Source organism: Quercus lobata, chromosome 2 (genome assembly GCF_001633185.2).
Source record: "Quercus lobata isolate SW786 chromosome 2, ValleyOak3.0 Primary Assembly, whole genome shotgun sequence".
Classification (NCBI taxonomy): domain Eukaryota; kingdom Viridiplantae; phylum Streptophyta; class Magnoliopsida; order Fagales; family Fagaceae; genus Quercus; species Quercus lobata.
Window position 1 is genome coordinate 14,735,244 of NC_044905.1, and position 24,706 is coordinate 14,759,949.

Genomic DNA, 24,706 nt, shown 5'->3' on the forward strand with positions numbered 1-24,706 from the left:
ATTATGTTTTTTATTATCAAACTAAGACATCAATTAGTTTTTGATGTAAACAGAGATTAAATCTCATATCTCTTATTTAACCATTAAAAACTTTACCAATTGAGCTAACTGAAACCCACTATAACAAATGTTTTTTAGTACACTCCGGTTTGGATATTTTTCAAAAGGGAAAAATTATTCAACTTAGCATCTTTTTGAAAGACCACGTTTAATTTTTTTTTTCTCAAAATTCCTTTTTTTTTTAGATAAAAAAATCTTATGGGCAAATTATAACTTACCCACATGTGGTTTGGTGAAAATTTAAGTTGCTTACCTGTAATTTGAAATTTAACACTTTACCCATCTGAAGTTAGCTCAGTTAGAGTTCTGTAACCCACCTAGCTCTGTTAAAAACAGGGTTAAATATATAATTTTGTTATACTTTTATGTCTCTCTCCTCCAAAAACACAAAAAAAAAAAAAAAAAAAAAAAAAAAAACATAAAAATGTAAGATGAAAAAAGATCAAAAAGATGTCGGTAAGGTTTTGAAAAAAAAAAAATTAAGAGAAAAGCTTCCTTTGCCTAAGCTAAAGTCCACTCTCATTCTTTGGTTGAGTCCACAAACAAACTTCCTACAAGCAAATCAATGTACCAAGGTACCAGTGATTAATGATTTACATTTTCTGTGTGGATTGGATACTCTGAAATAAATGAAGGCCGAAAGAAAGGTTGTAAGCAGTGGGCCAGTGACGTTACACCGACTAGTTGAGTGGGAGATTTCAAGAAAAACATGCTTCTCAATTGAAAGGATGTATGGTATGAACACTCAATCAATGGATTACTTAGCAAAATAGGATTAGTTGCTGTAAACATTATAAACAAATTAAAAGACAAAACTACACGATGCTTTTCAATCCCAAGCAATTATATTTGGCGTTGTGTTCAATATTGTTCTCTAGACATTGGAGGGGAGTACTTCAAAGCAGCTGTGCCCACTCCTTTAAAGATTCCCAGTTGTCCCTTGAAACAAGTTTCAAGTTTATGATCACAAATCATGTAGATATACTACTTTAATCTAGTATTCACTCTAAAACATAACCAGCAACCAAACAAATCAATGAGAAATTACAATGTATTTGAACATATATAAAGAAGTGACAACAGCACGATAAGGAGTATATCAGTGCATACAACCCAGTAAATCAATGACGAAACAAGATTTCATGTAGTTGTATATAATTTTTTTTTTTTAAAAAAAAAAAAACCTTACCAACATCTTTTTGATCCTATTTGATATTATATTTTTATATTTTTTTTGTTTTTGGAGGAGAGAGATATAAAAGTAAAGCAAAATTACACATTTAACCCTATTTTTAATAGAGGTGGGTTATAGAACCCTAACCTCAGGTGGGTAAAATGTCAAATTTCTAACCACATATAAGCAACTTAAATTTTAGCCAAACCTCAGGTAGGTAAATTGTAATTTCCCCAAATCTTATACATCTAAATAAAAATACTTATAGAAGATCTTAATTTTACGGGAGACCATGAACCCCACCTCATCTATATGTATAGTTCTAACTCTATCCTCCATCTCAACCACCACATCCCATTAGCCAATTGCAAATTAACATATATTATATGTGGATTAGGTTTCGAAATGGAGCCCAATGCCATTCTAATCATAAAACCGCAAATTAACATATATTATATGTGGATTAGGTTTCAAAATAGAGCCCAATGCCAGTCTAATCATAAAACCACAAATAGCAACAATTGGAATTATCCACAATTTAGAGCTTCAGAAGGTTCATGCTTTCATTATTTCTTGTAAATCTTGAGATTATAAGCATATTTGACCTATTGATGCCTGATTCTCATATTCAAAAAAATTTAATAATAGGTGACGTGGCAAGATTGATATCGTTTATTATTATTATTATTATTTTGCTAAAAATAGTGTAGTTCAATTGGTTAACAATTCCTAATATTTCCAATATGTCCAGGTTTCAAATCTTCACTCTCTTATTATAACTATCTAATTATCCAAAAAAAAAAAAAAATCCTCTATTTTATTTATTTTTTGAGAATCTTTATTTTTGTGGTTAGGGAACAGAGTTACAAAGATGATTTGACTATGCCCTCAGATTTCTTTTATTATTTTTCTATAAATACTTAAATAGGATAGGACTATAGGAGTACAAAGTAAAAGAAAGAATAAAAAATAAAAAGATAAGGGTAAATTGCAAGTTACACTCCTAAAATTTGGGAGTGTTTGGATATTACATCCTGAAATTTCAGAATTTAGATTTTATCCCCTAAAGTTTGGGAGTGTTTGGAATTTACACTCTGGCGTTTCAGAATTTAGATTTTACCCCATAAAGTTTGGAAGTGTTCGGATTTTTCACTCCCAAATTCTAAAACTTTAAAGTGTAAAATCTAAACATCTTCAAACTTAAAGGAGTAAAATCTAAATACCCCTAAAATTTAGAGGGTAAACTTCAAATTCTAAAATGTAAAAAAAAGAAAATGAGGCGGTCGATCCTTTTGGTAGATGAATACCAGGAAAAAGACCCTACATCATCAAATAGTATTGTCAGATGTGAACATTATTAATACTAACTTGTAACCTCATGCACATACATGAATGCACCAAAAGATATATAATAAGATGCATAGTATAATTCTCATATATATAATTTAAATATTATTGATAATCATTCTTATTCTTATATTTTGTTAACTCTTTAAAAAGTCTTATAAGAATATTGTTAGGTATAAAATGTAAACTATCAATGTTTATTTATTTTTATTTTTCTATTACTTCTTAATTTTTGTTATTGTGAAGCGTTTTTTTTTTTTTTTTACAATTCATTTATTCTAAACTCTTTGAATTTTGTATTTAATAGCTCACTTAGATGAATATTTAAAAAGTGGTTCCACATTTGATTCTAAAATTAAGAAATAAAACTCTCTCTAAAAACAAATAACTTAGGACACATGGTACAAAAATGACTCTAATTTAATTGGATTTTCTTTGAGTTTTGCATTTTTTTTTTTGAAAGTGAGTTTTGCCTACTAATATTAATATATATATATATATATATATGGCATGGTTTGCAATTGTAAATCTCCTAAAAGTGGGCAACTAATGTCTTTTTCGGAAATATCTCAAAAAAAAAAAAAATGGCACGGTTGAAACTATATCAAGGGGAAAAAAAAAAAAAAAAAGTCTTTTTCGAAAAAGGCAACTAAAATAGTAAGCACTAATAATTCTGAAATTTTAGGTGGAAGTTTGGATCGTAATAAATTCAGAGGTTCGTATTCGTACTATAAAGCAAAGAAAGGGATATTTAAATGCGGTTCATTAAAGCCACATGATCAAGCAGTTGATGGATGAGGCCATTCAATTGACAATTACTATAAGAGAGCTTTACGACAGTTAAACTCAATATGAGTAAGGTATACGATAGGGTAGAATGAGTTTTGTTAAAAAGGTGATGAGGAAGCTAGGTTTTCATGGAAAATGGATTAAATGGGTGCTGAAATGCATTACAACTATCACGTATTCAGTCTTGATCAATGGGAAGCTCACGGTAAGATCTCCCTGAGTAGGGGGCTTTAACAAGGAAACCCATTATCCCCCTAACTGTTCCTCCTATGCACAGAAGCCCTTTCAGCCCTTGTTGTTGAAGCAAATAACAACCAAAGTCTCACTAGAATATCTATATGTAGGGGCTGTCCTAGGGTTACCCATTTGTTCTTCGCGGATGATAGTCTACTATTCTGTTGGGCAAAAAGACAGGAATGCACCAAGTTGGTAAAAATCCTAAAACTCTATGAGGCAGCCTTGGGACAAAAAATCAATGCAGATAAGTCCACAGTGAATTTCAGCAGCCACAATACAACCCCCGAAGCAAGAAGTGAAGTCTTGGGAATCCTTGGACCTATGCAGGACACAAGACAAGGTAAATACCTTGGCCTTCCATTTGTAATAGGCAAGTCGAAGAATCAAGGATTTGCAGAAATAAAAGAGAGAGTTGGAAAGAAACTATCAGGTTGGAAGGAAAAATGCTCTCAATGGGTGGAATGGAAATTCGCATAAAAAGAGTAACCCAGGCAATCCCCACGTATACCATGAGCTGCTTCATGCCCCCAAAAGGCTTGTGTGATGATTTGGAGAGGACGGAGAGGAATTTCTGGAAGGGTCAGAAAGAACAGGAGACAAAAATGTCCTAGGTCAGCTAGAGGAAAATGTGCATGTCTAAGGCACATGGAGGTATGGGCTTCCACAATCTCCAAGCTTTCAACTTAGCAATGTTAGCAAAGCAAGCATGGCACATCTTGGCTAATCCAACATGCAATGATTTTCTCCACTTGACAAAAGCAGCGTGCAAGACCGTATTAACGGATTGTGTTTGTTTTATTACACAATGTTTTTTTATAACTTGAATACGTGACTTTAAATGGCACTTATAAGTCACAGTTACACACATTGTCTAGAACAAGTTTTTGCCATACTAAAAAGAGTCATAATTATCTCCAAAAATTAATGGAGTAAATAATAGCTAATAAAATACCATTACCATTTCCAAGAATAATTCTATAATAAAAAAAGAAATATATATATATATATGTACATTGACATGATCCACAGTATGTACCATAGTAAAGAATAATAAAGAAAAAGTCAGAGTTGCATTGGATAATGTCAATAAGTTTTACATGAGATAGCAAATTAGAATAGGGTTTTTCAATTTGTAAACTTCAATTCTACTGTGCTGATTTGTTTTCCTTGGAATTGGTAGTTAAGCCGTCGTAGTGGTTTTGGTTCTGGTGTTATTCCTATTAGCACAATATTGTGTTTGATTGCTTTAATCAAAGCCCTTACATAGTTGGACTAAATAATTAACTGGACATAATTGGCACAATCGGAGTCTCTGCCTCTCTTCTTGTTTTATAAATAAGAATTTATTCAGTAAAACGGTGATACAATTGGAACATTTTGCAAATAAGCATCATTAACTACAAATCTTTCGAAATTGACAAATATTATTAAGTGAGAACACATAAGATGGATCCTTAGATTCTATCTGTGATTATTGTTGACATAATAAACAAGTATTATGTGTATGAATGAAAATCCAAAATCAGACTTGACTTAAGGGAAGGACCAGGGCTGAACCACTGAAATTGATTGTAGTGGTAGAATTCAAAGAGAAGAAATCAACTTTACTGATGTCCGAAAAGCGTATTGCTGGCATTCTTGATGATTTGAGAAGTAATGATCTTGTATGCTCTTTCTGTGGGATGAAAACTATCCCAAAAAACATAGTCATTCACATCTGTACAGATTGCAGACGATGGGTTACATATTGGAGCTACCTCTATTAGTCCTGAACCACAGCACCCTTTCTCCGCTATCTTAAAGCCTGTATATGTAAAATACAGAAAAATTAATATTATTATTATTATTTTATAAAGAAAATAGCAAAGATCAATTGGTGAAATAGGAGGTTATTCGCTATTTGTTTGATTTTTCAAAAACAATTACTTAAGTAGCCTCAAACGGAACTATTTCGTTATGCAGCCTCATTTGGAACTCGAGTCTTTGAGAGTCGAGTTCCTACTCCAAGGGGTAACTCAAGTCTCAAAAACTCGAGTTCTATAGAGAAAAACACCTAAGTTGAGATTTTTTTTTTAAGTTTTTAGTGAAACTTGAGTTACAAAGAGTCAAGTTCTTCACATTGCTAAATAGCCTCATTTTTACATTTAGAACTGACTCCCAAATACTAGAGTTCCAAATGAAGCTACTTAGCAAAATAGTTTCATTTGAGGTTACTTAATGAAATTGTTTGTGAAATTCAAATAAATAGCAAAAGAGGCTAGTGAAACAGGATGATGGTAATGGTTGATGACAAAGTCATTAAGATAACAACGTATGATTACCATTAAAAAAAAAAAAAAAACTGCAATAAAATATTCTTTGGGTTCCTCAAATATAGGTTAAGTTTTAGGAATTTAAAATGTGTACATTTTTTTTTTTTTTGACCATTCATTTTAAATTTCAATGACAAAAATAGAACCAATATAGTCTAGGTTCCATTTTTGTCACTAAAATATGTATTCTATTAAATATATTACAAAAAAATTAATGAAAGTGACGAAGTTTTCCTTTCAGCCAATTTTGAATAAACCATTTTTGACACATAATTAGTTTTATAAACCGCTATGTCCAAAATAGTATATATACCATATTTCAAGGACAACAATATATATTTATGTGACAAAATTTGTGAGTTACCATTCTTTTCAGGGTGCTCAATGAGATCAAGAAGAGGGTTGTAAATATCAAGATAGACCATCCTGCTATCAGGCATGTCCTTGTTAAGGGAATCCAACAAGGTAGTCAATTTAGCATTGAATAACATTGCTAGCTGATTGTGGCCTTCTCCACACTGTCTACGTACTCCTCCGGCAATAGTTCTTTGTGATGGCACACATCCGATTGGCGGAGCTCCGAGTACTCCAATCCTTCGTGCTCCTAGTGAATAAATTTCCTTGAAAACATAACAAGGGATGTCAAGTATTATTATTGTTCTTGTCGGTTTATTTTAGAAACGAGAGTATCCAGAACTTATGGTTATTATAAGGTCCTGTTATTCTTGTCTATGTCATTCTTTTTTGGTTCTTTGGTAATAGAAATAGGAAAGCAACACTATTGCTACAATAATGAGCTTGAGTGTGACCAAGAAAGTTGTGTCATTGAAATTTGGAATTTAATTGATAGGATGAAACCTTACCTTCAAGAATTGGGTAGCATACTTGAGCATAAGGTCAGTGTAGGAATTGAAATCGTACTCGTATCTTCGTAAAGTAGGTCCAAAATATACATTGGCGATGTCGCAGCTACTCAATGAAATGAGATATAGACTTTTGGTTAAGATGAAGTTTGTCTTGTTTGCTCCAACAATTCCTTGAAGCCTTACAATGTATTCTTTCAACATTCCAAGTTGATCGGACAACGACCAGCTTGACTTTGATAATAAAAAATAAAATAAAAAATCAAAATTAAAAAAAAAATGATAAAATCGGAAATACATTTTACACAAACTGTGCGTGCACCCAAAAAAAAGGAACAAAAGTATTGTGCATGTACCGCTAGTTTGGGTGTCAAGGGATCATATCCAGAGCCACCAGAAGCGAAGCAAACACCTGTAATGAGGTCTTGAGGTTGCAGGTTTGGATCCATATACGCAGGTAAAAGTTCTTTAATTTCCAATTCCTTCACTAAAAGTTGAAATGGAATCAGAAATTGAACTTTGGGCACGGATTAAGGAAATTTTGAAATGAATGAAAAATTCTATTTTGACTTGTATGTATTCTAAAAGTTCAAGTCCGTTTGGAACAACTTATTTGTATAATATTTATCAAAATATATAGCTTATTTGTATAAACTTTGAATTTTGTTTTTAAGTGTGATTAAAAAATATAACTCATATAAAAAGTAGAAAGAAAAAAAAAGGAAATCACATTTTTTTTTCCAGCTTAAATTATACCACATTTTACACTAACCCCCTTAAACTACGAAAATGCACCATCGGCACCTTAAGGGTGTGTTTGTTTAGAGGTGAAATAGGGTGGATGGAGCTGTTTAATGGACGAAAATGTGCACATGGGCAATTCGTACAATTACTTTCTTCTTCTTTTTATCTTTTTTTTTTCCTCTCTTTTTTTTTGTGTGTGCTTTTCCTAAGCACTTCTTCCTCTCTTTTTTTTTTTTTTTCTTTTTTCCTTTCCTGGATGTTCCCTTTTTTTTCTTAGGCTGTGGGTGTGATAGTTGTTTAGGTTTTTTTTTTTTTTTTTTAACTAGATATGATTTTTTTTTGGGACATGTTTTTTATTTTTTACTAAATAGGGTGATTTTTTTTGTCACTTTTTTGTTTTAATTGGCCATCATTTTTTAACAATTGTATATCAGTAAATTTATACAAATTCACTTTTTCCATCCCTCCACTTTTCCACTCCCAAAAAATATATATATATATAAATTAAAATTTTTTCTATCCTCCCACTTTTCCACCCCTCCAACCAAACGAACCCTAAAACCAAAACCTTGTAATACTTAGACCCCTTACGTCACTTTCCCAATTAAGTTTGACAAAAAACATAGTCACATGAGTTCTGCATGACACCAACGGGCATGGAACCCACTAATCCCAGCTAAAATGATTAAAATGCGCCCCCCACATCAGTTAGACTTTGAAAATATTAAGATATGCTAATTGACTTGTAAAACTCTTGATTATAAAATCCTATTATTAATTTTTTTTAAGAAAAAATACAAATAATAATTAATAAATTAATGCTAATAATACAACTTTGTCAACCTCTAATATTAATATTCCAATTTCTTAAAATCTAAGAACAAAGAACTTTGGCCCCCCAAGTTTGAATCCTGGTTCGTCCTGTATGATGTGATTTTCCCAAAAACACAAACAAACAAAAAGAAAATAATACCACGAGAGAGAGAGATAGATCATGAATTAATACCTATCATGTCCGAGGGGACCTTGCCGTCGCTGAATCTGCCTGTTGCAACTTTTCCTTTAAAGTCAATCCCATACGGACTGTAATTAGCCTTAGATGGAGTTACTCGATTGTTGTTGTTGCCTGTATCCACTGTCGAATCGCCAAAGATAAAAATTGCAGGATAGGTTTCATTTGGTGGTAGCTTTATGACAGCCATGGTGTTGTAGAAGAGAACAAACAATATGAGATTGAACAATAATATTGAACAAGGGTGGGAGTTCACAAAGAGAGACTGCATTTTCTTCATTGGCTTGCTTGCTCACAGACTCAATGTGAAAGACGTATGTACAGGTTGGCGGGGTATACAGTTTCCTTTGCATATGATATAAATAGTAGGTTGAACTATTGTTTTAATCCTCCACCTAACCTTCGTCTTTGTATTAATTTTGTCCCTAGCTCCGACAGTGAGGGGAGAATAAATGTGTCATGTCTTAATTCATAAAACTAAATAAAAATGTGACATGTCTTATACTTTTAAGTATGGTGATTTTAATAATATGATATAAAATCAACAATTTAAATGTTGAATAGTTTTGGGAATTTTAGTCTTTGTTAGTATAAACTATATAGTATAGGAGACCGATCATAAGAGCTTTTATAGCAAATGTTTTTTTATTTATTTATTATAAAGTTTCAATTGGTAATGTTTGCTTTTGATGATTATGTTTTTTATTATCAAACTAAGACATCAATCAGTTTTTAATGTAGACAGAGATTAAATCTCATATCTCTTATTTAACTATTAGAGACTTTACCAGTTGAGTTAACTAAAACCCACTATAACAAATGTTTTTTAGTACACTCCAGTTTGGAAATTTTTCAAAATGGAAAAATTATTCAACTTAGCATCTTTTTGAAAGACCACATATAATTTTTTTTTTTCTCAAAATTCCTTTTTTTTTAAGATAACAAAATATTATGGGCAAATTATTACTTACCCACCTGTGATTTGGTGGAAATTTAAATTGTCTACCTGTAGTTTGAAATTTAACACTTTATCCACCTGAGGTTAGCTCAGTTAGGGTTTTGTAACCCACCTCTATTAAAAACAGGGTTAAATATGTAATTTTGTTATACTTTTATGTCTCTCTCCTCCAAAAACACATAAAAACATAAAAATGTAAGATGAAATAAGATCAAAAAGATGTTGGTAAGGTTTTGAAAAAAACATTTAAAAGAAAAGCTTCCTTTGCCTAAGCTAAAGTCCACTCTCATTCTTTGCTTGAGTCCACAAACAAACTTCCTACAAGCAAATCAATGTACCAAGGTACCAGTGATTAATGATTTACATTTTCTAGGTGGATTGGATACTCTGAAATAAATGAAGGCCGAAAGAAAGGTTGTAAGCAGTGGGCCAGTGACGTTACACCAACTAGTTGAGTGGGAGATTTCAAGTAAAACACTCTTCTCAATTGAAAGGATGTATGGGCCAGTGACGTTATACCGACTAGTTGTGTGGGACTGGGAGATTTCAAGTAAAACATGCTTCTCAATTGAAAGGATGTATGGTATGAACACTCGATCAATGGATTACTTAGCAAAATAGGATGTGTGGTAAACATTATCAACAAATTAAAAGACAAAACTACACGATGCTTTTCAATCCCAAGCAATTATATTTGGCGTTGTGTTCAATATTGTTCTCTAGACATTGGAGGGGTGTCCTTCAAAGTAGCTGTGCCCACTCCTTTAAAGATTCCCAATTGTCCCTTGAAACAAGTTTGAAGTTTATGATCATAAATCATGTAGATATACTATCTTAATCTGGTATTCACTCTAAAACTTAACCAGCAACGAAACAAATCAATGAGAAATTCCAATGTATTTGAACATATATGTAGATATACTACTTTAATCTAGTATTCACTCTAAAACTTAACCAGCAACGAAAAAAATCAATGAGAAATTCCAATGTATTTGAACATATATAAAGGAGTGACAACAGCACGTTAAGGAGTATATCAGTGCATACAACCCAGTAAATCAATGACGAAGCAAGACTTCATGTAGATGTATATAATTTTTTTTTTTTAAATTTACCATAATCTTTTTGGTCTTATTTGATATTATATTTTTTATATTTTTTGTGTTTTTGGAGGGGAGAGATATAAAACTAAAGCAAAATTACACATTTAGCCCTATTTTTAATAGAGGTGAGTTACAAAACCCTAACCTCAAGAGGGTAAAGTGTCAAATTTCAAACTACAGGTAGGCAACTTAAATTTCCGTCAAACCACAGATGGGTAAATTATAATTTCCCCAAATCTTACATATCTAAATAAAAATACTTATAGAAGATCTTAATTTTAGGGGAGACCATGAACCCCACCTCATCTATATGTATAGTTCTAACTCTATCCTCCATCTCAACCACCACATCCCATTAGCCAATTGCTAATTAACATATATTATATGTGGATTAGGTTTCGAAATAGAGCCCAATGCCATTCTAATCATAAAACCGCAAATTAACATATATTATATGTGGATTAGGTTTCGAAATAGAGCCCAATGCCAGTCTAATCATAAAACCACAAATAGCAACAATTGGAATTATCTATAATTTAGAGCTTCAGAAGGTCGTGCTTTCATTATTTCTAGTAAATCTTGATATTATAAGCATATTTGACCTATTGATGCCTAATTCTCATATTCAAAAAAAATTTAATAATAGGTGACGTGGCAGGATTGATATCCTATTATTATTATTATTATTATTATTATTATTTTGCTAAAAATAGTGTAGTTCAATTGGTTGACAATACCTAATATTTCCAATATGTCCAGGTTTCAAATTTTCACTCTCTTATTGTAACTATCTAATTATCCAAAAAATAAAAATCCTCTATTTTATTTATTTACAGAATCTTTATTTTTATGGTTAGGGAACAGAGTTACAGAGATGATTTGACTAAGAAAATCCTGCGTCTGCGTTTTTCTATTTTATTTATTTACAGAATCTTTATTTTTATGGTTAGGGAACATTAAAAAGAGATACTATTCACACATTTAAAAATTATTTCGCTACAGAGAGTTTTCAGTTTTCAGCTGTATCCAAACGGACCCTAAGCCCTCAGATTTCTTTTATTATTTTTCTATAAATACTTAAATAGGATAGGAATATAGGAGTACAAAGTACAAGAAAGAATAATAAATAAAATAAAAAATAAAAAATAAAAAGATAAAGGTAAATTGCAAGTTACACCCCTAAAATTTGGGGTGTTTGGATTTTACATCCTGAAATTTCAGAATTTAGATTTTATCCCCTAAAATTTGGGGGTATTTGGAATTTACACTCTGACGTCTCAGAATTTAGATTTTACCCCATAAAGTTTGGAAGTTTTCGATTTTACACTCCCAAATTCTGAAACTTTAGAGTGTAAAATCTAAACACCTTCAAATTTTAGGGAGTAAAATCTAAATACCTCTAAAATTTAGAGGGTAAACTTCAAATTATGAAATGTAAAAAAAAAGAAAATGAGGTGGTCAATCATTTGTTAGATGAATACTAGGAAAAAGACCCTACATCATCAAATAGTATTGTTAGATGTGAACATTATTAATATTAACTTGTAACCTCATGTACATACATGAATACACTTAAAGATATACAATAAAATGCATAGTATAATTCCTATATATATATATATAATTTAAATATTATTGATAATCATTCTTATTCTTATATTTTGTTAACTCTTTAAAAAGTCTTGTAAATATATTATTAGGTATAAAATGTAAATCGTCCATGTTTATTTATTTATTTATTTTTATTTTTATTTTTATTTTTATTTTTATTTTTCTATTACTTCTTAATTTTTGTTATTGTGAACTTTTTTTATTTATTTTTTTACGATTTATTTATTTTAAACTCTTTGGATTTGTTATTTAATAACTAACTTAGATGAATATTTAAAAAGTGGTTTCACATTTGATTCTAAACTTAGGAAATAAAACTCTCTCTAAAAACAAATAACTTAGGACACATGGTACAAAATTTGACTAATTTAATTGGATTTTCTTTGAGTTTTGCCTTTTTTTTTTTTTTTTTTAAAGTGAGTTTTGCCTACTAATATTAATTTATATATATATATATATATATAAATAATATATGGCATGGTTTGCAATTGTAAATCTCCTATAAATGGGCAACTAATGTCTTTTTCAGAAATATCTGGAAAAAAAAAAGAATGGCACGGCTGAAACTATAAAAAAAATAATAATTAAAAAAAAAAAAGTCTTTTTCAGAAAAGGCATCTAAAATAGTAAGTACTAATAATTCTGAAATTTTAGGTGGGAGTTTGGATCATAATAAATTCAGAGGTTCGTATTCGTACTTTAAAGCAAAGAAAGGGATATTTAAATGCGGTTCATTAAAGCCACGCCACTTCACGTGATTAAGTAGTTAATGGATGAGACCGTTCAATTGATAATTACTATAAGAGAGCTTTATGGTAGTTAAACTCAATATTAGCAAGGCATACGACAGGGTGGAATGGGTTTTTGTTAAAAAGGTGATGAGGGAGCTGGGTTTTCATGGAAAATGGATTGAATGGGTGCTGAAATGCATCACAATTGTCATATATTCAATCTTGATCAATGGGGAAGCTCACGGTAAGATCAGCCCGAGTAGGGGGCTTCGACAAGGAGACCCATTATCCCCTTATCTGTTCCTCCTATGCACAGAAGCCTTTTCAGCCCTTATTGTTGAAGCAAATAACAGCCAAAGTCTCATTGGAGTATCTATATGTAGGGGATGTCCGAGGGTTACCCATTTGTTCTTCGCGGATGATAGTTTATCATTCTGTCGGGCAGAAAGACAAGAATGCACCAAGTTGGTAGAAATCCTAAAACTCTATGAGGCAGCCTCGGGACAAAAAATCAATGTAGATAAGTGTGCAGTGAATTTCAGCCACAATACAACCCCCGAAGCAAGAAGTGAAGTCTTTGAAATCCTTGGACCTATGCAGGACACAAGACAAGGTAAATACCTTGGCCTTCCATCTGTAATAGGCAAGTCAAAGAATCAAGTTTTGCAGAAATTAAAGAGTGTTGGAAAGAAACTATCAGGTTGGAAGGAAAAAATGCTCTTAATGGGTGGAAAGGAAATTCTCATAAAAGTAGTAACCCAAGCAATCCCCACGTATACCATGAGCTGCTTCTTACTCCCAAAAGGCTTGTGTGATGATTTGGAGAGGATGGAGAGGAATTTCTGGTGGGGTCAAAAAGACTAGGATAGAAAAATGTCCTGGGTCAGCTGGAGGAAAATGTGCATGTCGAAGGCACATGGAGGTATGGGCTTCTGCAATCTCCAAATTTTCAACTTAATAATGTTAGCAAAGCAAGCATGGCGCATCTTGGCTAATCCAACATGCAATGATTTTCTCCACTTGACAAAAGTAGCGTGGAAGACCGTATTAAAGGATTGTGTTTGTTTTATTACACAATGTTTTTTTATAACTTGAATACATGACTTTAAATGACATTTATAAGTCACAGTTACACACACATTGTCTAGAACAAGTTTTTGCCTTACTAAAAAGAGTCATAATTATCTCCAAAAATTAATGGAGTAAATAATAGCTAATAAAATACCATTAACATTTCCAAGAATAATTCTATAATAAAAAAAGAAAAATATATATATACATTGACATGATCCACAGTATGTACCATAGTAAAGAATAATAAAGAAAAGTCTGTGGATTCAGAGTTGCATTGGATAATGTCAATAAATTTTACATGAGATAGCAAATTAGAATAGGGTTTTTCAATTTGTAAATTTCAATTCTACTGTGTTGATTTGTTTTCCTTGGATTTTGTAGTTAAGCCGTCACAGTGGTTTTTCCTTCGGAATAATTTTTCCATCGGTTTTCTCAGAGTCACCATATTGTGCATGCTTTTGGTTCTAGTGTTCAAGGACAGAACTGTCTTAGGGTTGAGGGGGGCCATGCCCCCCCCCCCCCCCCAGCCTTTGAAAAAAAATCTTATAGTATATATATTTACACAAAACATTTACTTTAAGCTCTAAAATTTATAAACTTGGCCCCCCTCCCCCAAAAAAATTGACAAGATGACCCATAAATCTCAAAAATAGATAACAAGAAAAATATTTTTTAAAAAAATACCCAGATAATAAGAAAAATCTTTGGACAAATCATAAATATGGTCTAAGCAAAAACAATAACAACAAATCAATTACAAATCCTAGCAAAACAAATCACAAAAACCCAATAACTTTTACCTAATTTCTCCCTCTCATTTGAGAGCTCTCTGCCTCTCTCAAATGACTCTACCTCATAGACACAAAGACAACTCTTATATTGTTGATCGCTTCATCCACACACTAGTTAATCACTAACAACTTGGATCAGTTGGTGTCTTTAACTCATCAATGGAAAAAAATTATCTATTTTTTGAATGGTAGAATTTTTTTTTTTTTTAATATTTTATTAACTTTGGGACACACTTGGCATGCATGTGTGAGATTAGTTAACTTTGGGACACACTTGGCATGCATTTGTGACTTAACTAAACTAATGTAATGATTGGAAAATCTTTATTATTTACTTAATTAAAGACTCAAAGTTACCGTCCATTATGATGTGATTGTTTAATAAATCTCTTTTAATATTTTTTTTCTTTACTATTTTTTCAAATTTGCAATTTTTCAAAGGAAAAATTCTCAACCTTACCAAGACACCAATAATTGTCTTACCCTTTTTTACGCTAAATATTAATGCATGATATTATTAACCATTGTTTTGGCTGTTTTATTAATATAATGCTTGACATAGATTTGAACTTTTAACTATAGTCTTTTGTATTTTTTTTAAGAGTCTTTTAACTATACATATAGCATTATGAAGTTATTAGTTATAGAAGTATGTGACAAGAGTAGATATTTTTTTTAAAAAAATTTATAATGTCGATAGAATAAAGAATCAGACTAATCTTGGTCAGACCTTGAAAGTATTAGGACGTGCCAATTGACTTACAAAACTCTTGATTATAAATTGTCATTTATGATTTTTTTTTTAGAATTAAAAATAAAAAAATTAAAAATTAATGCTAATAATGCATTGTTGTCAACCTCTAGTATTGATATTTCAATTTTTTTAAAATTTTTGAACAAATAACTTTGACCCCCTAAGTTTGAACCCTAATTCTGTCCCTGATAAACTGCTTTTAATATTTGGTAGGAAAATTGTGCTTTTATCACACATGAGCCTCCCGCTCGGTCATAACTATTAATTCTGTGTCATTTGATTGTGAATAGCAAATTTGGACAAAATATTTTGTGGCTAGCTAGCCTCCCAAGTTTCCTAGCAAAAGACTTTTTCTTTGTTATTAACTTACTGCTACGTTGAGTTAAGACTTACAAGCCTTACTGCTCATGGTACTGTACAATTCCGTTGACTTGCTTTTCTATGCTCGCTATTTACTTCTTGATCAGCTTTCCTCTAATTGCTATTTTCTTCTTCTTGATCAGAGTAACATCCCCATTATTTTCATTAATAAAGAAATGAAATTACAATATTTGAATATTGAACTACGTGATTTTGATATTTGAACTACTTGATTTTGATTTTCATTAATGGTACGCTACAATGTTTGAATATTTCACTCGCGACTTGGCCTGAGTTGCGAATGACTCGTGAAATCCAACCTGTCAAAGACTCTTCAAATTCTAGAATGTGCTTCTTGAATGGCCTGTTTCACGAGTTGGCACTCTCGAGCTAGTCGTGAAATCCTCATTTTCACAGAATCTTCACCAAACTCTCACACACAACCCTTACATTAAATCCCACAAAAATGTAGGAAATGATTGAACATAATTACAATCAAATTTGACACAGAATTAAAGCCAATAAAAAACATAGTTGTAAATCACAATTTACAAAACTCTTGATTATAAATTGTCATTTGTGATTTTTGATAGGCCAAAAATGAATTGACCCCTTGTGATAAATTAATTGATTAATTAGCCAAGTTTATTAATTAATCAAATTAACATGCAACGTATGTGGCAGCATAAACAAATCACCAATTAAACTAAGTATGCAGCAGAAAACAAATTGACACGGTGATTTGTTTACGAATGGGGAAAACCAATACAGCAAAAACCCCACCGGGTGATTTTAAGGTTACCACTCTCAAGAATCTACTATTATCAAAACAAGTGATTACAAGTAAAGGAATCCTAGTACCTTATACCAACCTACAGTTGAATCCTTACCCCAATATCCAATTGGATTTGTTCTGTAATAACAATCTCTCATTTCAATGCACGACTCCCAGTACATGACTAACCAATTGCACGGATCCCAATACATGACTTTAATCACCAACTAGAGAAGGTTGTTGGCTGCAAAGTTCTTTAATTCATCACACGATGAAGATCAAGAAGCTTATTGGTTACAAAACCTTTCGGTGCACAAACACAGCAACTTCTTCACAAGAAAAATGAATTAAGGCAAATTCTGTCTTCGGTCACAATTTGCTTGAACAAATTTTGCTCAACACTTGTGCAACTTGTGTCACCTTTGATGGCCCTTAAAATAATCCTTTTATATGTCTAGGGTTGTGAGAAAAGAAAGCCCAAACATACAATCATGGATTAAATAAAAACAGTTCTAAAAAACTGAACTTCATAAACCTCGACAAATAGGGTATTTGTTGAGTTGCTATCGAGCCACGGGCTGGATCAGCTCTTCAAGGCTCGATAGATGCTAGCTGTCGAGTTTTAACGAATAGAACTTTTCTCACTTGAATCTTAGACAGACTTGCATGGTTTTAACACTTGAACTTGAAATAAGGTTTCTTAAAGTATTAAACACATCCTAGATCTACCCAAATACAAGTAAAGTGCGTTTTGTCAAAAGATTAGCTAATTGTATAAAATAGTGACATATGTTCCTAACAAGTGAATCACATATGTCCTAACAATTTTTTTTTCAAAATAAAAAATACAAATAATTAAAAAATTGATGCTAATAATGCATTGTTGACAACCTCTAATATTGATGTTTCAATTTTTTAAAATCTTTGAACAAAAAAAAATCGACCCCCCCCCCCTAAGTTTGAATCCTGGTTCCGTCCTTGCTGGTGTTATTCCTATTAGCACAATATTGTGTTTGATTGCTTTAATCAAAGCCCTTACATAATTGGACTAAATAATTAACTGGACATAATTGGCACAATCGGAGTCTCTGCCTCTCTTCTTGTTTAATAAATAAGAATTTATTCAATAAAACGGTGATACAATTGGAACATTTTGCAAATAAGCATCATTAACTACAGATCTTTTGAAATTGACAAATATAATTAAGTGAGAACACATAAGATGGATCCTTAGATTCTATCTGTGATCATAGCTGACATAATAAACAAGTATTACGTGTATGAATGAAAATCCAAAATCACACTTGACTTGAGGGAAGGACCAGGGCTGAACCATTGAAATTGATTGTAGTGGTAGAATTCAAAGAGAAGAAATTAACTTTACTGATGTCCGAAAAGCCTATTGCCGTCATTCTTGAGGACTTGAGAAGTAATGATCTTGTATGCTCTTTCTGTGGGATGAAAACTATCCCAAAAAACATAATCATTCACATCTGTACAAATTGCAGACGCTGGGTTACATATTGGAGCTACCTCTATTATTCCTGTACCACAACACCCTTTCTCCGCTATCTTAAAGCCTGTATATGTAATATACATAAAAATTATTATTATTATTTTATAAAGAAAATAGCAAAGATCAATTGGTGAAACAGGAGGTTATTTGTTATTTATTTGATGTTTCAAAGACAATTACTTAAGTAGCCTCAAATGGAATTATTTCGTTATGTTGCCTCATTTGGAACTCTGAGTATATGAGAGTCCAGTTTCAAAGGGTAACTCAAGTCTCAAAAATTTGAGTTCCATAGAAAAAAACGCCTAAGTTGATATTTTTAAAAAGTTTTTAGTGGAACTTGAGTTTTAAAGAGTCGAGTTCGTCACATTGCTAAATAGCCTTATTCTGACTCCCAAATGCTAGAGTTCCAAATGAAGCTACTTAGTAAAATAGTTTCATTTGAGGTTAATTAATGAAATTATTTGTGAAATTCAAATAAATAGCAAAAAAGGCTAGTGAAATAGGATGGTGGTAATGGTTGATGACAAAGTCATGAAGATAACAACGTACTATTATTATAAAATAAAATAAAGTAAAAAATAAAAAAACTGCTGTAAAATATTTTTTGGGTTCCTAAAATATAGGTTAAGTTTTAGGAATTTAAAATGTTTACATTTTGTCATTTTGACCATTCATTTTAAATTTTAATGTCAAAAATAGAACAAATATAGTGTAGGTTCCATTTTTGTCACTAAAATATGTATTCTATTAAATATATTATTACAAAAAAAATTAATGAGTGTGACGAAGTTTTTGTTTAAACCAATTTTGAATAAACCATTTTTGACACATAATTAGTTTTACAAACTGCCATGTCCAAAATAGTCTACATACCATATTTCAAGGACAAAAAAAAAAAAAAAATTGTGACAAAAATTTGTGAGTTACCATTCTTTTCAGGGTGTTCAATGAGATCAAGTAGAGGGTTGTAAATATCAAGATAGACCATTCTGCTATCGGGCATGTCCTTGTTAAGGGAATCCAACAAGGTAGTCAGTTTAGCATTGAACAACATTGCTAGCTGATTGTGGCCTTCTCCACACTTTCTGTGTAATCCTCCGGCAACAGTTCTTTGTGATGGCACACATCCGATTGGCGGAGCTCCGAGTACTCCAATCCTTCGCGCTCCTAATGAATAAAGTTCCTTGAAAACATAACAAGGGACGTCAACTATTGTTATTGTTCTTGCCAGTTTATTTTTAAAAACGAGGGTATCCAGACCTTATGGTTATTATGAGGTTCCGTTATTCTTGTCAATGTCATTCTTTTTTGGTTCTTTGGTAATAGAGATAGGAAAACAACATTATTGCTACAATTATGAGCTTGAGTGTGACCAAGAAAGTTGTGTCATTGAAATTTGAAATTTAATTGATAGGATGAAACCTTACCTTCAAGAATTGGGTAGCGTACTTGAGCATAAGGTCAGTGTAGGAAGCGAAATCGTACTCGTATCTTCGTGAAGTAGGTCCAAAATATACATTTGCAATGTCGCAGCTACTCAATGAAATGAGATATAGACTTCTGGTTAAGATGAAGTTTGTCCTGTTTGCTCCAACAATTCCTTGAAGCCTCACAATGTATTCTTTCAACATTCCAAGTTGATCGGACATCGACCAGGTTAACTTTGATAAAATTAAAAAAAAAAAAATTTGATAAAAAGGGAAATACATGTTACACACAAATTGTGAGTGCACCCAAAAAAAAGGAACAAAAGTATTGTGCGTGTACCGCTAGTTTGGGTGTCAAGGGATCATATCCAGAGCCACCAGAAGCAAAACAAACACCTGTAATGAGGTCTTGAGGTTGCAGGTTTGGATCCAAATATGCAGGTAAAAGCTCTTTAATTTCCAATTCTGCCGCTAAAAGTTGAAATGGAATCAGAAATTGAACTTTGGGCACAGCTTAAGGAAATTTTTTAAAAAGAATGAAAAATTCTATTTTGACTTGTATGTAGTTTAAAAGTTCAAGTTGCGTTTGGAAAAATTTATATGTATAATATTTATCAAAATATATAGCTTATTTGTATAAACTTTGATTTTTTTTTTTTTTTAGTGTAAGTCAAAAATAGAGCTCATAAAAAAAGTAGAAAAAAAAAAAAAGAGAGAGAGAGAGAGAGGAAAATTACCTTCATCTTTTTTTGCAGCTTATAAAATATACCACATTTTATACTTATCTCCCTTAAACTACGAAAAATAGTGCCGTTAAGATGAACAACAATTGTGAGGGGGCATTTTGATCATTCTAGGTAAGTTTAGAGGGTTCCATTTTAGCGGGTGTTACTTGAAACTCATATAACTCAAGTGACTACGGGCTGTTTGATAAATATTATTGTTTAAAATAATATAAAAATTGTGGTTTAAAAAATATTATAAAAATATATATTTAAAATAATCATAATGTAAAAAATATATTTTAACATATATTAAAATATGAAAAAAAGATAATTGTATGTTTGATAGGATTGTTTATTTTTTTAATAAAAAATATCTGACATGAATAGTACAGTTTGTACTATTTTATTTTATGAGCCTGTTCACTCACCGCTCCTTGTCCTTCTGAACCTCAGGCCCCAGCATCTTTGCTTTTCTCTTGTTGCATGTTTCTTTCTTTTGTTTGCTCTAAATGTTTGATTTGGTTTGTGTTTTGTGGGTGAGGGTTAAACTCAAATGGGTTTTGTTTTCGGGGTTTGAGGTTCTGTTTCTATGGGTTTTGTTTTGTTGGTGGGGTTAATTTGAACTGGGTTTTATTTTATTTGAAAGAAGAAGAGCACCAAAACAGCAAACCCAAATAATTAAAATTAAAAAATAAAAATAAAGAAAGAAGAAGAAGACTTTCGACCACCAGTGTGGGTTCGTGCAAGAGAGATAGGAAAAAAAGAAAAAGAAAGAAAAAGACAAAAAGTGAGTTTCGTGCAAGAGAGGGAAAAAAAAGTCATTTAGTAGGGAAGAAAAGGTTGTCTATGCTGTTCACATCAGTGAGTCCCAGGAATTTTAATAATATATTTACAATAATGTAGTAACGTTGTTAAGTTTTAGGGGACAATTGTGCATTATTTGAGTATATATAAAATAAGATATAGTTTATGATGTGATTTTTCCAAAAATACAAACAAATAAAAAGAAAATAATACCACGTGAGAGAGAGAGAGAGAGATCTTGAATTAATACCTATCATGTCCGATGGGACCTTGCCGTTGCTGAATCTGCCTGTTGCAACTTTTCCTTTAAAGTCATTCCCATACGGACGGTAATTAGCCCTAGATGGAGTTATTCGATTGTTGTTGTTGCCTGTATCCACCGTCGAATCTCCAAAGACAAAGATTGCAGGATAGGTTTCATTTGGTGGTAGCTTTATGACAGCCGTGGTGTTGTAGAAGAGAACAAGCAGAATGAAATTGAACAATAATATAGAACAAGGATGGGAGTTCACAAAGAGAGACTGCATTATCTTTCTACGCTTGCTTGCTCACAGACTCACAGTGAAAGACATTCAGGTTGTCGGGGAGTTCAGTTTCCTTTGAATATGATATAAATAGTAGGTTGAACTACTGTTTTAATCCTCCACCTAACCTTCGTCTTCGTATTAATTCGTTTCTCAAAAAATAAAGTCTTTGTATTGATTCTGTCCCTTTTTTTATCAGTATTAATTCTATCCCTAGCTCCGACAGTGAGGGGAAATTAAACGTGACATGTCTTAATTCATAAAACTAAATAAATAAATAAAGAATAATGCTAGAAATATAAACTTTTTATAAAATTTTTACAAATTACTAATGTGGTGAATGATTATTAGTAAATAAAAAAATGATGTTAATAGTAAGTTTAGATAAAAACCCATAAGAAGTTGGCCAGATTTAATTCCACATTAGAAAATGAGTGTAAGTTAAAGAGGTTTAAAGTCTGTGTATCTAAGAGTTGAGTCATTTTGGATATACACCACTATAAGTTTCTTTTAAAAAAACATTCTCCCCTTTGTATTAAAAATATTTAGTATTCTAAAAAAAAAAAAAAATTGGCCACATCAACAGTTTATAAAAATGTTGTAAAATAGTTTGTGACTGTAACATTACTCATATATTCTGATAATTTTGTTTTTTATTGTCAAACCAAGACACCAATTAGTTCTTGATACAGGCAATAATTAAACCATAGATCTCTTATTCAACCATCAGAGACTTTATCAATTAAGTTAACTGAAATCCACTATAACAAATGTTTTTTTAGTACACTGCGTTAGGATATTTTTCAAAATGGAAAAATTATTCAACTTAGCATCATTGAAAGTTTTGGACAAACATTCACTTTTTGAAAGACCAAGTATAATTTTTTTTTCTCAAAATTCCTTTTTTTTTTTAAGATAACAAAATCTTTTATATCTAAATAAAAATACTTCTGGAAGATCTTAATTTTAGGGGAGACCATGAACCCCACCTCATCTATATGTATAGTTCTAACTCTATCCTCCATCTCAACCACCACATCCCATTAGCCAATTGCAAATTAACATATATTATATATGGATTAGGTTTTGAAATACAACCCAATGCCAGTCTAATCATAAAACTACAAATAGCAACAATTGGAATTATCCATAATTTAGATCTTCTGAAGGTTCACGCTTTCATTATTTCTTGTAAATCTTGAGATTATAAGCATATATGACCTACTGATGCCTGATTCTCATATTCAAAAACAAACTTCTTAAAATTTAGGGATGAAAAATAAACTTTTGGTAAAGTTTAGGGAGCAAAATAGTATTTTACCCAAAAATTAATAATAAGTGATGTGGCAGGATTGATATCCTTTATTATTATTATTATTATTTTGCTAAGAACAGTGTAGCTTAATTGGTTGACAATTCCTAATATTTTCAATATGTCCAGGTTTCAAATCTTTATTCTTATTGTAACTATCTAATTATTCACCAAAAAAAAAAAAATTCTTTATTTTATTTATTTTTTTAGAATCTTTATTTTTGTGGTTAGGGAACAAAGTTACAAAGATGATTTGATTAAGCCCTCAGATTTCTTTTTTTATTTTTCTATAAATGCTTAAATAAGACGGGACTATAAGAGTACAAAGTAAAAGAAAGAATAACAAATAAAATAAAAAAATAAGGGTAAATTATAAATTACACCCCTAAAATTTTGGAGGTATTTTGATTTTACACTCTAAAATTTCAAAATTTAGATTTTACCCCTTATAGTTTTGGGTTTTTGAAATTTACACCCTGACATTTCAAAATTTGAATTTTACCCCTTAAAGTTTGGAAGTGTTTGGATTTCACACCCCCAAAGTCTGAAACTTTAGAGTGTAAAATCTAAACATCCCAAATTTTAGGGAGCAAAATTTAAACACCCTTAAAATTTAAAGGGTAAAATCCAAATTATGAAATGCAAAAGAAAGAAAATGAGGCGGTCAATCATTTTGGTAGATGAATACCAAGAAAACGACCCTACGTCATCAAATAGTATTGCTGGATGTGAACATTATTAATACTAACTTGTAACCCCCATGCATATACAAGGATATACTTAAAGATATACAACAAGATGCATAGTATAATTTCTATATATATAATTTAAATACTATGAATAGTCATTCTTATATTTTGTTAACTTTTTAAAAAGTGTTGTAAGAATATTATTAGGTATAAAATGTAAATTGTTCATATTTATTTATTTATTTTTATTTTTTTATTACTTCTTAATTTTTGTTATTGTGAAATAATATTTTTTTAACAATTCATTTATTCTAGAACTCTTTAGTTTTTATACTCAATAACTCACTTGGATTAATATTTATGATGTGGTCTCATATTAGATTCTAAAATTAGGAAATAAAACTCTCTTTAAAAATAAATAATTTATGACACATGATGTAAAATTTGACTCTAATTTAAAATTATAATTAGACTTTTTTTGAGCTTTGCCTAATAATAATAATAATAATAATATGGCATGGTTTGCAAATGTAAATCTCCTATAAATGGGCAAGTAATGTCCATTTCGGAAAAGGTAACTAAAAATAGTAAACACTAATAATTCTGAACATTTTAGGTGGGAGTTTGGATCCATAATAAATTCAGAGGTTCGTACTATGAAGCAAAGAAAGGGATATTTAAATGCAGTTCATTAAAGCCACGTGATTAACCAGTTGGTGGATGAGACTGTTCAATTTAAAATTACTATAAGACCCCATCAAAAAATAAAAATTACTATCAGACTGCTACTTTTAACTATTGCATCCCATTATGTCCGACGCTGATATATACAATACATCAAATAGCGATAAATAGGTTTAGGATTAATGGTTTGGTAGTATTGTTAGAGAGGCCCACCACCTTGTATTGTTTGACCAAAGTTTGGTTATTTGAATAAAGCCACGGTATTCTTTCTTAAAAAAAAAAAAAAATGTTTGGTAGTATTGAATCCGTTAAGATGATAATATATGTCTA

General features: G+C 31.2%; 2 protein-coding genes across 3 annotated transcripts; both read right to left on the reverse strand.

The window, feature by feature from the left end:
• Positions 1-4,909: 4,909 nt before the first annotated feature.
• Positions 4,910-8,866, reverse strand: LOC115974653 (GDSL esterase/lipase EXL3-like). Its single transcript, XM_031095097.1, has 5 exons — positions 8,533-8,866; positions 7,139-7,269; positions 6,783-7,016; positions 6,284-6,539; positions 4,910-5,411 (listed from the first exon to the last, which is right to left on the reverse strand). The coding sequence occupies exons 1-5, from the start codon at positions 8,816-8,818 to the stop codon at positions 5,212-5,214; spliced, it is 1,107 nt and encodes a 368-aa protein (XP_030950957.1). The 5' UTR covers positions 8,819-8,866; the 3' UTR covers positions 4,910-5,211.
• A 9,032-nt stretch (positions 8,867-17,898) lies between these two features.
• LOC115974654 (GDSL esterase/lipase EXL3-like) lies at positions 17,899-21,754 on the reverse strand. Of its 2 annotated transcripts, none has more exons than XM_031095099.1 (5): positions 21,418-21,754; positions 19,979-20,103; positions 19,639-19,872; positions 19,139-19,394; positions 17,899-18,275 (listed from the first exon to the last, which is right to left on the reverse strand). In XM_031095099.1, exons 1-5 carry the CDS (start codon positions 21,692-21,694, stop codon positions 18,076-18,078), a joined length of 1,092 nt encoding a protein of 363 aa, XP_030950959.1. In that variant the 5' UTR covers positions 21,695-21,754; the 3' UTR covers positions 17,899-18,075. The 2 variants fall into 2 exon arrangements, with proteins under 2 accessions (XP_030950959.1, XP_030950958.1); XM_031095098.1 differs by having other exon boundaries at positions 19,979-20,109.
• Positions 21,755-24,706: the final 2,952 nt, after the last annotated feature.